Source organism: Adiantum capillus-veneris, chromosome 26, assembly GCF_014529385.1.
Source record: "Adiantum capillus-veneris isolate H3 chromosome 26, ASM1452938v2, whole genome shotgun sequence".
NCBI lineage: Eukaryota > Viridiplantae > Streptophyta > Polypodiopsida > Polypodiales > Pteridaceae > Adiantum > Adiantum capillus-veneris.
This window is the reverse complement of record NC_140956.1, coordinates 108,233,302-108,247,917: the sequence shown is the minus strand read 5'-3', so window position 1 is coordinate 108,247,917 and position 14,616 is coordinate 108,233,302. Positions and strand designations below refer to the sequence as shown.

The following is a 14,616-nucleotide window of genomic DNA, read 5'->3' as shown; positions in this document are numbered from 1 at the left end:
TATCAAAAGCACCCAATTTTGCATTGATGTACCTAACTTCCCTAGCCCATAATATTGTCCTTTTCCAAAATAAGCTCTCTCCAAAATATGCTTTCTTCTACAATCACCCTGTAGTGAGATGAGCAACACCAAATTTGGTACTTTACAGTACCCAATTTACTAGTACCAAATCTTGAAAGTTGTCAGTCCCAATACCAAAAGCTTCAAATTTGATACTGGTAATAATAATTTCCCAAGCCCACAATGGTAAATTTTCCAAAAAAAAACTCTCTGTTATAAAATTTGTACAATGGAGCTTCCGTGAGTTACAATCACCCTACAATGAGGAGACCGGTACCAAATTTGGTTCTTACCCCACTACCAAATCCAAATATCAAGACAAAATGACCACATAAGCATATTGTAAGAAAAATAGCTAAATGGACAATAGTGGATTTTCATTTTCACATAAAGAGGAATATACAGCAGACTGCAGTAAGAAAATTTTCTTTCTTTATTCCACAAATCATGGGTTGATAGGGGGATCAAAACGATAAGCGTATCCCTCTTGCTGAATGAAATAATCAGCAAGGAGAGGGCTAATGTCTCCTTCTACATCAAAGAGGGGGTGTTGACAGCTATTTGTTGTTGGGTAGGGAGCATAAATCCAACCCTCCAACTAGGGCTTGACCAAGTGCGTGAAGGTCAAGGGGTAGTAGGGATCAAGGTAAGAAGGCTCATACGATCGAATGGCCAGACAATTCTCATAGTCATTTCTAAGAGACTTATATCTAAGTCATCTACAAGTATAGTAGTGCTGGCATTATACGATGAGTGTTTTCCCCACACTGATCTCATCAGCTTCAAGGAAACAGGCTTATCACCAACATCCCCTGGCACACTCGGGACATCAAGGATGTTGGGTAGCCACATCTTACCTTGGGGGATTCACTCTATACACAAAACGGGACGCCACATGCGAGCGGACAACTTTGATAAAACCCCTATATACGACTCATGTGAGGGAATATGACCCCCTTTCTATGCTTATACGAGAATCAATGAAGAAAACTATCATACCCCTATCTTACATATAAGAATTAGGTCTCACATGATCTAACTGAGTAAAACTAGTCAAAGAGTGTGTAGCATAGTGACTGTCAACGTACTAAGGAACCACTTTTGTTGATAACTAGATGTACCCTCAATGTGTCTTAGTTTGACTTTCAAACTATGCGCCCGATAAGCCTGCACTCTGGCTACTCATCCAATTTTGGCCCATCCAAAGCTGGTGTAAATCCACCCTTGACCTGCTCCAAATCAGCCCTTATCTATGACCGGCTTGATACAAAATTTGATGCATGACCTAAACTACCCAAAATTCATATGATTTCTAGTGCACACCAATGACCAATTATTACAAGTAATCAACCCGGGTCAGTCACCCTCCCCCCCCCCCCCTTATTTTTAAGCTTGGGAGATAAATTATTGGCGCCTACCCCTAACTTATACACTTATGTAACTTGTAAAAAAACCCCTCCCTTTCACTTACGTGGTGCGGTAAGTTTTCCATGGTGAATCCCATGGGCATCTCACAATCTTCTTGGCTGAACACATTTGTAACAATAAGGCAAAGTTAAGCAGAATTAATGACAATACACATTGGTAATCAGCATGAGGCAATAAGAGGGTTAAACGCAGGCCTTTGACCACTCGTTTACTACAATAGTATGGTAGACATGTTCCCAGAAAGTGCATTAGCTTTTCTCTTCTACAACAGGACCATATCATCATATATGCTTGCCTAGAAAACTTTACAAGCACATCCTCTGTATCCGGCCTGATCGCACACCATAACTCTTGACCAAAGCGATATACCAATGGTCTCACCTCCTCTGGGAGGTGCAAAAATTGCATCTCCGATGGTGGTTGGTTGAATCTCTTTAATAGCACACCATTCACATCAAATACAATCAGTCACTTGCCTCTAGCCATAACATCTTTTGGCAGCTCTATGTCAGCTTATTTTATCTTTAGCCACCACGAATCAATTTCTACAGTATCATTAATATTTAGATTCAATTAGCACACAACAAATATCCTACAACAACTTACTTACAGGGTCAATTCAAAGATCAAAGGGTCAAAGTCTACCACAAGAGAGCACAATATAAGAAGGAAAATGCAACACGTACTTAAAACATATGGTAATAGACGAAGACCAAAATATAATCTCAACACGTTACATCAAGACACAGACTATCAATTACGAGGGTAGGCATAAGCTAAATTTTGCAAGCACGGGACTTGTTGGCACGTCCATGGCCGTGCTTTCTTTCTACTACAGACAACAAGTCTGACAAGGTGAAGTTACTTGGAGATGTCGGCATCATGTTGGCCACCTTCTTTGGATCATTAGCATCCATGTCCACATCCACATCAATCGGATTAGTCACCTTATCCTGAACTTTTCCCTTGTTTACATCTTTCATAGCAGTCCCACCTTTAGCACCATCCTCACTATTGTCCACTTTCTTAACACCATCGGCCACTCCCTCGCCATTCTCTTCAACAACACCCTTCCTTGCCATGGCCTTAGCTACAGTTAGTAGCACCTCGTCAATTGCAAAGGGTTCATCAAACTTGGTTTTCTCATCCTGTGGCTTGTTGATGTCCGTTGCAGAGGCCTCAACCGTATTCATTCCAACACTATCATGGCCTTCAGCAACCTCCCTCTTCTCCATAGCAGTATCCACCCCTTGGCTGTCACCTGTTGTGTACACATCCTGCCCCTCCACTTTCTCCTCCTCCAACCAGATTCCAAGTCCATGAGGATGTCTTGAACCCGTTCCATACTGACAAGGTCCTCCACATCCTTAATAAAAACCTTTGATGGTCCAGGCCCACCATTCCCATCGTGTATGTTCCTTGCACATCTTGGCTTGCAGATGTCACATCTTCCTCATCTTCAGAATTACAAATGACTCACTCAATCAACATAGTAATCCAAAATTAGAAAGCCTCAACGTATTGAAAAAGTGCCAACTTACCCTTTACAGTACAATGCCCACTAATATATGCTTTTGCCACTACAAAAATTACCATGCCACACCCCTCTTTCACACATGTGCCACTAGTGTGCAAAAGTGCACTGAAGTAGAGAGGGTGGTATTGATGCCTGGCTGCACTCTAACATGAAGCTGCCCCCAACATACGCCGCCTCTAGATACTCCCCGCATGCATCACACGTGCCAAACACATGGATTGTTTCTGTCAATATCTTCAAGGGGTGGCTTGGGGAAGAGGATGAACCTCTTTCCCTACTTCACTTCCTTGAGTATCCCATTCACAAATTGGCAATGGACATGTCCCTCCTTGCAGGAGGCCTCCAGCTTGTCATCCTATGTCTATTACACAACAAAAGAAAAATAATCAATCTCACAGAACACGCCATGTGCTAGACATTGCACACAAAATATCAATCATTGCACCTGCGGTACCCATGCAGATTTGGACTTGCTACCTAGATTCAAAACCACTAAGACTACCAAGAAAAGTACCAAGGCAGTGTTAGGATTTGAAGGGCAACCTATTCTTTCAAAAGATGGGTTGTAGAAAAATGCACCCTTCCCTATAGAAGGGTCTATTTTCAGTTTTCCTTTCCAATGAGAAAATTCAGCATAATTTACAAGGCAAGATACTATATTCTGTCAATGAGTATAACCAATATACATATAGATATTGTAAATGAGCATTAATATATATATAAAATGTTTTTTAATTAGCCCTTCCATTGGCATGTATTCTATTTTTTCACCCTTCTCTATACAAGGATAATTTTTGAACAAGCCCTTCCAATGACAATATAGATATTGTAAATGAGCATTAATATATATAAAATGTTTTTTAATTAGCCCTTCCATTGGCATGTATTCTATTTTTTCACCCTTCTCTATAGAAGGATAATTTTTGAACAAGCCCTTCCAATGACAGACTCAAAAAAACTTTGGCCTTCATACGACCAGCAAAATGCCTTAAGAAGGGAAGATGGGCGTCAAATCCTATCACTGTTTAAACTAGGCACTAGTACAAAAAGTAGATAGAGACAGTACCAAAAATAGTAGAAGGCAAGAGTTAAAAACCACCCAAGAAACTATGGAAAGGTACCAATACTAAACAATTGGCACTATCTAAAGGAAGTACCAAGGCAGTCCAATCCTACAATGATAAGGTCCAAGGCACTACCAAAACAAAGCAAAGGACCTACAAAAACTACCAAAAATTGTACCTAAGAGTCCAAGGGTACTGTATTGTAAGGACATGGGTCCTATGGGCAAGGCCACCAGCACGGCCGGACAGTGTGTACGTTAGGGGGAGGCTATAAGATAGCACGGTTGGGTGGAGACTAGCACACGCATTACCATCGCCCTTTCACTATATCAGAGCTATTTTTGGGAAGGGACAAAACACGGGTTGCATGTGCGTGCAATGCGCTGCTTCTCTCCCGTGTTGTACAGACAGTGATGTCTCCGCTGTGCAGCAAAAAGAAGACATGCATAATTTTCCACATGCAACGCGTGTAGTCAGACAACGATAGCCCCCCATCTATGCCCTCCACAGTGGGCGACCAAGGCAAACTTCACGAGCAACTCAACGGCATTGAGGCTCCGAAGGCTTCCTTGGCACCGTTGGTTGTGCATATAGAAAGGCCCGCTTAACCCTTGCATGAAGGAGGGTTGAACTCACCCTATGAGGGTAAGAGGCCAACACTTTACCATCAAGCTATTGACCCTTGTTATACATAACAAGGAAAGATAGCTTACTTTTTTGAAAGGAAAACTAAAAGGAAAGGAAAAGCTTCAAACTTCAAGGAAGTAGCTTCACCCTTCCTTTTCACTTCTTGGAGGAAGGCAAGTTTTCCTCCAAATTTTTTTTTTTCATGAAGGAGATAGCTTCAAAGTGAGCAAAAGCCTTCAAAAAAAGACGAGTTTTTGTGAAGAGACAACAAAGGTGTCCTTACGACGGACGGCACGTAAAGCGCTACAATTCCCGCAAGGCAAGGTTCGCATGCAACGCAAATCGCGGAGCATACAAAACACAAAGACTTCAATTTCACAAAGTACAAGTTGTCGTTTTTTTTTCTCTCTTTGCATTAGTGTGTGTTTACCATGGCCAGTGAGGATGTCTCACCTACACACATGTTGGATTTTGAGCACGTAGATCAAAATCAGGGCACCACGGGTGTGGCTGACACTAATATGCATGATGACAATGATCTAGGAGATCATGGCCTTGTAGATATGACTGCTTTCAAGACTTTGGAAAATCGTCAAAGCGTACTTGAACGCAACCTCTCTGCACTTAATGCAATTGGTACCAATCTTACAGAGTTACTTGTGAAATTTATGAATTCACAGACGACTCAAGGAGCCACAAGTGGCACGATTCAAGGGAACCAAGCTCGCATGACTCAAGGAGTCCAAGAGACAAATGTTGCAAAAGACGCAGAAGGTAGCAATGCATTACTTAAGAATATCACCATTCCTGAGTCTCACGCGGAAGAGCGTGATCGCAACAAGTATGCAGTCAATACATTCTTACACAAATGGAGTGATATTCATAGATTGAGACACACTCCAGATATAAAGACGGCTGTGGAAACAAGTCTATCTCTTAAAGGCAAGGCCTATAAGTGGTGGATGACATTTCCAATAGATGCCCGTCCTCCATCTTGGGCTGCATTTCAAGCTTCTTTTTTCAAAGAGTTTTTGGACTCCAATGAAGAAGATAAGAATTGGTTAGCATGGGATGCATGCCGCATGTCTAGCCTCTCTCTCACACAATACCTTTTGAAGTATTGGAAATCATATTAAAACTAGAAGGTCTAGATGAATTCCAAAAGATATAGGGTTTTAATAGGGGTCTTGACAAAGACTATCGTGTTCATGTCAAGATCCAACATTCAAAAACTTTGGAAGAAGCCATCAGTTATGCCCAAAGATATGATGATGACCAAGAGAGGAAAGGAAATATTCCCTACTCTAAGAATACTTTTGCTAAGAGCAATGTGGCTAAGAGCCAATGGTGAGGTATATCTCCCACACGTTCCAAGAGGAATAAGAGACAATCTACCTCTCCACGCCCACAAGAGGCTAAGAAGCCTAAGCACTCATGAGATACTCCACGTGGGTCTCTCAGCGCTGCCAATTTTGAGCGTGCGAAGAAACACAATTTGTGTTCTAGATGTCTTTCTGACCAACATAACAAGAAAGATTGTCCTCTTTTGCAAGGCAAAGAAAAGGCCATGCACACGATGCAACGCCTCACATTAGATTCATCTTCTAAATATTGTGTTGTATAGGTTCTTCATATGGAAGAAAAGCAAGTGTTGTAAGCCTGCTTCAATATGGCAACCCACCTTTGACCCCCATGATTTGATTCGCATGCATGGCACTATTAACGGACAACGTGTTCGTATTTTAGTGGATGATGGTGCAACTCATAACTTCTTGAACTATAAGCTAGTCAAGAAATTGAAGCTTACACAGACTCCCTGCTCTCACAAGTATGTGGTGGAGCAGATGTCTGGGAATGATAAAGAAGTATGGGACACGGTAGTTCAAGGGGTTGAGCTTATTGTTCAAGATTATACGATGACCCTGAACCGTGCTGATGTAGTTTTAGGACGAGAGTGGTTGCATGGTTTAGGAAACACATTGCACACTAGTTATGAACACAACTCCTTATCCTTTATGGCCAATGGTAAACATGTGCCTTTGCTTGGTGAGAAAAATATACCATCTGCACCTCTTATATGTACAACAAAGCTTTCTATTTTGCAAAAAGCAGATTTAATAGATGAAGTCTTTTTGTGTTACTGCTTGTCTCCAAGTCTTGTGAATTCTCAAGAGCAAAGTGCGGTGAATTCTAGTAATGGTATTGAGGCGGTCCAGGGCGGGCAACAAGAAGAGTGGCCTCTAGACACCCTTCAAGGCTCCCGTGCTGCTCAATGGGGCTGGGGCACAACACAACACAAACCAAAACAACAAACCCACAGCCAAATCCCAACTACACAAGGGGCACCACCTAGTTTAAGAGCGAACTAGGAAGCAAAAGAGGAGAATCGTTAGAGCAACCCACAAACAAGCAAGGAATTTACACTAACCCTAACACCAATGGAATACTCTCACACCCTAAAACACGAGAGAGAGAGAGAGAGAGAGAGAGAGAGAGAGAGAGTGCTCGGGCTGCTTTGAAACGTATCGGCGATGATCAAGCAAACACAACTATATATGTAAGAAAGAGAGAGAAAGGGGGAGGGGGTGCTTGTTGCATTAATACCTTCTTACAAATCTGTCATGACAAATCAAAGTGAGATTAGTATTTGTTCAACATAGCTTGCGTAAATTTCACCATAACACATCACAAGAAAATCCACCCCAATCACTGTCTTAAGGCTAGGGGAGTCCTCTCCACCCTGTCACCCTCTTACAGTATGTGGGATTTATGGCTAAATTGATGACAACACCAGAGACAAGCTATCAAGAACTTAACAAAAAACACCAAGACACTTACGCATCATTGTTGTCCATTACTTCACGTTGGAAGGGAGACAAAGTATCCAAGCTTAGTCCAAATCCACCCTCCTTGATTCAGCAAATGTTGGGCTTACACTAGTAGGAGAAATGATAGAATTCCTACTCTCAATTGAATGATCACTCTCTCTCTTACAATGGCATAGAGTTCCCTTGCTAATCCCCTATTACAACACATGCACATGCATAAGACAATGAGCTTCCACTCAAGAGCTCCTTCTAGAGAGGTTGAGCTTGGCTTCTCAAGCTATAGCATAGTGCTCTTGCTTATGGCTCCCCTTTTGTGCTAGCTACACCCTCCTTTTATAGCAATTTTGAAGGCTAGGGTTACTCCTCTAACCATGGTTGGGTTAGATTTTCAGCAATTTATCTAATTTCTTTTGCTTGGAATTATCAAGAAGTTGGTGGGGAAAGAGAGAGGAGAGAAATGGAGGTGATAGGACTTTTCATAGTGGGTTAGTGTTAGTAGAGTTAGTATTAATTTACAAATGGAATTGGATATTTACAATGGGAGTATCCATGTAGGATACAAATAAGGAAGAAAACTCTTAAGAGGTAAGAAAAGGTGGATTTCTTACAAGGTTGATGCTCCAAGTGTCTTGAGTAGAGCCGATTTTGACGCTTGTTGACGGTCCACTAGCTTTGACGGTACATTTTTTCTCCATTCTTGACCTTCCTTGAGAGACAAGGTAATTGAAGCTGAGTAATCAACCACCATGATGCTGTCTTTTAAGAGAAGAGGCTGAATTTTGTGGTTGTTTTGATAGATATGGGTAATTTGGAGGAGGAAAAATGAGACTATGTGGTCAATTTTGGAATGGAATTGGGTGTGGGAGGTGTGAGTTTACCATGGTTTCTCTTATTCTTCAAGGTTGAAGAGAAGGTGAGTAGGGTGCAGAGAGGAGGGGTGAGAGAGGTGGGGATGATGAGTGGAGAAGTGTGTGTGAAAGAGGAAAATGATAAAGTGGAAGAGAGAGTGTGGCTGCATAGCATGGGAAAACTGAGGTCCACTAAAAAAATCATAGCTCACAGCTCGTAGCTCAAAAAAATATGAAAAATTTGAGGCAAAAGTTCAGCCCACGAGCTACAACTTTTGTTTGTATCACCTTTTCAAATTCGGAGAGCAAGTGAACTTTAAAAATTCAGCAAAACCGACCGTTTTTTTCCACTGCACAAGGTCTTTGTGGGGTCCTTCTTTGGATGATTCTTTTGAATACCTCCAAGAGTGAGCCCTCCATAGTGCATGTATGCATGCCACCTATCCTTGACCTTATTTGGTAGGTCTATAATTGAAGATATTGTTGAGATTAGGATATAAGTGAATAGTACAACTAAGAAAATCAAATATTGAGGGGTCTAAAAAATATGTACAAGTCAAATATAAATAATCTAGGTGGAAAAATATAAAGGGGTCAAAATAAATCTCTCTCATTATAAGTCTACCATAAAAAGATGAATATTTTTGGTGGTCTAATTTATGAGAGTAATAGAGAATATATGTAGGAAGGAAAAAATCACAATAGTGAAAAAAATATACACATAAATAGAACTAGTTTTTTTGGATTTTTGTTGGGATGGAGTTACACAAAATATAAGAGAAGCTTACATGAAAATATTTCTATATGGAATAAAGAGTATGAAAAATGGTAAGAAAAAATTGTGGTAATGGTGAGGCAATGTACAGAGCATAAATAACACACACCTAGGTAGAAATATTTAAATAAATACCAAAATAATTATGAAAAAATCTTTTATTTAGGCCTTATATACAAAGAAATATTTACATATGCATGGGCCATAATATACTTATATTTTTTATTTTTTTTTATATTTTTTATTTTTTTGGCTCAACTAGCCCAATGACTAGCTAATCGAGGGTTTTTGAAGAAGATATGGGAAAAGTCCCGTGACTCACGCACGCCTATGTACAGTGAAATGGTAGGGATAGCCACAGTGTTTGGGTGATTTTGGTAGGGTGAGGTAACTCATTGTGGCAATTACAAAGAGCCGAAAAACGGCTATCAGTATGCAAAGTGCAATGAATTCTAATGGTATGCAAAGTGCAATGAATTCAACTGATAAACAAAGTGTTAACAAATCTAACGAGCGAAGTGCTCTCAATTTTAATTCTATAGAGCAACGTGCAACTGTTGTAAAGCAAACATTACAGGAATTACAAGATTCTCCATCCCAGCATAAATCTACTTTACTTTCTCCTTTTGCACGGCAAAAGCTGACTCACTTACTCACGGAGTATAGTGATGTGTTCTCAAGTGATTTACCACCGGGTTTACCCCCTACACGTGATGTGCAGCATGGGATAGATGTTTTGCCAGGCACTAAACCGGTGAGTAAACCACCTTATTGTATGAGTGCTAAAGAAGCCACGGAGGTTGAGAGTCAGTTGGCTGACTACCTTGCCCGTGGTTTCATTAGACCTAGCACTTCGCCTTGGGCATCACCAATTCTATTGGTAAAAAAAAAAGATGGTACTATGCGCACGTGCGTAGATTGTTGCGGATTAAATGCGATAACCATCAAGAACAAGTATCCTCTATCTCGAGTGGTTGAGTTGTTTGATCAACTCCAGGGAGCAAGATACTATACAAAGATAGATCTTCGTTCAGGATACCACCAGGTGCGTATCCTACTACAAGATATCTCCAAAACTGCCTTTAGAACAAGGTTCAGACATTTTGACTTTTTGGTTATTTCTTTCGGTCTAACCAATGCTCCAATTACATTTATGACACTCATGGATAGTGTCTTACGTCCCTATCTTGGAAAATTTGTTGTGGTTTGCCTTGATGACATTCTCATTTACAGTAAGACTGAAGATGAGCACATAGAACACTTACGATTAGTGTTCAAACAACTACGAGTTCACGCATTGTATGCTAAGCAAAGCAAGTGCAATTTCTTTAAAATAGAGATACATTACCTCGATCATGTGATCTCTTATTCTGGCATTAAGATGGACACTGACAAGGTTACTGCCATTCTTCGATGGCCACATCCCAACACCATTGACGAGCTTCAAATATTTTTAGGTATGGCTGGATTTTATGGACAGTATATCCGTGATTATGCCAAAATTGTTGTTTCTATGACGGATCAACCTAAAGCAAAAGGTAAGACCTTTTCTTGGGAAGAAGCCCAAAAACGCAGTTTCGAACAGCTCAAGGTAGCTATAGCCAATGCTCCCATCCTAGCAATCATCGACCCACTTAAGCCGTTTGTGGTAGAGATTGATGCTAGTGATAAAGCCATTGGTGCGGTACTTCTCCAGGAGGGAAGACCTATAGCCTTTGAAAGTAAATAGTTAGATAGAGCTCAACATAATTATTCTATTTATGACAGAGAGCTCTATGCCATAATTCATGCTTTACAAAAGTGGTGACACTATTTATATGGTGCCAACTTTGAAGTAGTTTTTGACCATGAGAGTATCAAATGGTTTACTACTCAAACAGACTTGAAGGGCCGTAAAGCTAGATGGGCAGAAATCCTTCAAGATTATGATTGTAAGCTACGATATCGCAAGGGCTGATATAATGTAGTATCTGATGCACTAAGTCGAATGCCTCAGATTAGTTCACTTGCTTTTACGGAAATAAAGAGTGGATTTTTGGAGTCATTACGTGGCAAGTGTGCACAAGATCAATCATATGCTAAAGTGTGGAGTGCAGTTTTTAAAATGGATCTCTCACACTCACATGTCTCTGAACAACCAGATCAACATGTCTCTGCATGCACAGATAGAAACTCCAACACATAGAGCTCCACCCCTACTCAGGAAGAGCTTAAGTGATGGAAGAATTTTTCCATTGATGATGGTTACTTACTCCACAAAGGTAGTATGTGTGCCAAAGGACTCAGACACTAGGCGTCAAATTTTATTTGAGTGTCACGATAGTCCAAGTGCTGGTCATCCAGGTATCCGTAAGACGTATGCCTTAGTTTGACAAAAATTTTATTGACCGGCTTACATCATGATATTCAAGAGTATGTACTAAACTGCCAACAGTGCCAAGTTAATAAGGCAGAGCGCTTCAAGGTAGGTGGCCTTTTACATCCTTTAGAAATTCCACAAGGTAAGTGGGAGAGTATCTCAATGGACTTTGTAGTAGGACTACCTATTACAAATCGTGGCCATGATGCCATTTGGGTAATTGTAGACCATCTCACAAAGATGGGTTGATTTGTTCCCACTAAGACTACGTTAAGACACCGGAATTAGCACGGCTATTTGTAGTGCATATATATAAACTCTACGGTCTTCCAGCTAGTATCATTAGTGACAGAGATCAAAAGTTCGATAATCACTTCTGGAGAGCTATGTTCCAAAAGTTGGAAACTAAACTTGATCTAAGTACGGCTGATCATCTAGAAACGGATGGTCAAACAGAAAGAGTTAATCAAGTGCTAGAGGATATGCTACGAGCGTACGTTAGCAAGAAGCAAACCAATTGGGAAGACTACTTACCTATATTGGAATTTGCTTATAATAGTTCAAAGCATGTGACTACAGGGTTTAGTCCATTTATGATTTTATATGGATTTCAACCTAGATCACCAGTTACGGTGGGGTTGGCTAAGGAGAAGATACAACAAGCGAAGGATTTTCTCCAAGACCATTTTGACATGCTTCGAGTTGCTCGACATAATGTTAAGCAAGCTCAAGATCAATATAAGAAGTACGCAGATGAGCATCGTCGTCTTGCTACTTTTGAAGAAGGAGACAAGGCTTTCCTCAAAGTTCCGGAGCATTCAAAAAGTCTGAAGATGGGAAAAGTTGCTAAACTTTCACCACGCTATTGTGGACTGTTTACCATTCTCAAACGTATAGGTCAATTGGACTATAAGTTAGCTCTCCCAGAGCACTCACGAGTTCATCTTGTTTTTCATGTTAGCCGTTTACGAAAACAGCTGGGACAGAATGATAATGTCATTAACACAAGTGTGTTAGTTGACCTTATCGAATTGCCAAGCATTCCTCATGAGCCCGAAAAGATTTTGGATTCTCATGAGCTTTGCACCAGACATCATGTCAGACGACAGGTGTTAGTAAAATGGCTAGATAGACTTGAAGAAGGTTCTACATGGGAGAATGTCTCTACACTTAAGAAACATTTTCCTACGTTCTTTTTCGAGGACAAAAACGATCCTCAAGGGGGGGGGTAATGTAAGGACATGGGTCCTATGGACAAGGCCACGGGCACAACCAGACAGTGTGTACGCTAGGGGGAGGCTATAAGATAGCACGGTTGGGTGGAGACTAGCACACGCATTACCACCGCCCTTTCATGTATGCACCAAAGAGATCGAGAACATACAAAGGCATCTTCTAGTCAAAGCTAGATTTGGTACTATAACAGGGAAGCACCAAGGCAGTACCATCCTAGATGTCTAAGTACCCAGGCACTTCCAAGACAAAGTAAACATACCAAAGCTAGCTAGAAACAATACCAAATATAATTGGAGGTAGTACCTAATAATACCAAAGAGACCATGGAAACGCGAGACAGCCCTACAATCATTAAAATTACCAAACAGTATTGTATGAACTGCTTGGCCACGGCGTTGGACCCCTCACACCTAAGCAATGTCTCCTTTTTTAGCTGGATCGAGGTGGCTCATCTCAAAGAGCCTATCCATAGTGTGCTTGCTCTTGGCCGGCATCCTCTCCACCAATAACTCCAAATCAGTGACATAGTCACAAAGCGGCAATTATGTCGATAAGCAACAGTCGGCCCGGTCTTCGTGCACAAGGTACTGCCAGACTGTGTAATGCGAGGCTTTTTCTCGCTGTGATGGGGAGTCTCGGAGCCACCATTTTCCTTTCTCCAACCCTCAATCTTCCGCTCCAACCCCCTCCTCTTGCTATGCACATCTAAATAACGTTCTCACCAAATTTGGCCCATGCCACGGTGTGGCCTACAGGGTCTTTCGTTGCGCAACATGGCACCTCTCAAAAGCGTACCCTCAAGCAAACTTCGTTGTAATCTCTCCACAAGATGGTGGTGCTTGATACGCCTTGTGGAAGAGCAACCTGCAATCATCTATGAAGCGAGGGTGCACGTGATTAAGACAAATCTTGGCACCTTCGTTGTACTTAAACTTGAACATTGTAAACCATTGATCCTCTAGGAGAATAACTTCAATTAGATCCTTTGGAAGCACCCCTAGTAGGCTTAGTCCATACTCCTTGTGTAGCTCCTCTCTCTATATGACAGAATTTTGTGAGCATGGGGTAATCTTCCAATTTGCTTTTTCCTACAAAGATTAAGTCAATTCACACATTCCAATATTTAGAATGTTTTTTTTTACAACACACATATAGTATCAAATCTCATAACATGCAAATTGGCATGTGCGGTGCAAATCTCAAACATGCAGCTTGCACTAGGACACATGCAAGACCTTGTTTTGAAACTCAGATGCCCTAAACCCTAAAAAACTACATCATTTATTTATGTATTGACATATAGATCAAACAATGCTCAACTAATCTGCATTAATAGTGTTGCATGCAAAAGGTGAACTCTAGTGGATTGGGGTGTAGTGATTATCCTCTACTATAGAGAGGTAGATTGTTTGTGTGCCGAGTGTATTCCCCTTTCCCCCTATCCAACGTGTATAATGTATCAAACTTGACAACTTCAGGACTTCCTTGGGTCATAAGTCTCCAAGTACTAGTAGCAAAAGTCTAGTAAGAATCTGGCAAAGCATCAAGAACAGTCTGCACAAGAGGACTATAAAAAATGACTTCGCCTGCAAAAATAAGTTGCTCATTTATATCCTTGACACCAGGAAAGAAAGTGTCCATTTCATCTTCCTCATGCATAATCTTCGACTCCAACTCTTTACGTAACAATGCAATTTTAGCCTCATTACGACTTGCATAAAGACCAGCCAGAATATCCCAAGCCTGTTTTATAGATTTTGTTGAACGAATATAAGGAGTAATAGTGCACATCATAGAAAATGCAATCAAAGCATAAGCATATGCATCTTTTACATCCCAACGAGCTTTCTCAGC

General features: G+C 40.9%; 1 protein-coding gene across 1 annotated transcript; it reads right to left on the bottom strand.

The window, feature by feature from the left end:
• Positions 1-2,264: 2,264 nt before the first annotated feature.
• On the bottom strand, positions 2,265-3,084 carry LOC147423973 (uncharacterized). The gene is made up of 2 exons (XM_086502333.1): positions 3,030-3,084; positions 2,265-2,945 (listed from the first exon to the last, which is right to left on the bottom strand). Exon 2 carries the CDS (start codon positions 2,721-2,723, stop codon positions 2,265-2,267), a length of 459 nt encoding a protein of 152 aa, XP_086358459.1. The 5' UTR covers positions 2,724-2,945; positions 3,030-3,084.
• Positions 3,085-14,616: the final 11,532 nt, after the last annotated feature.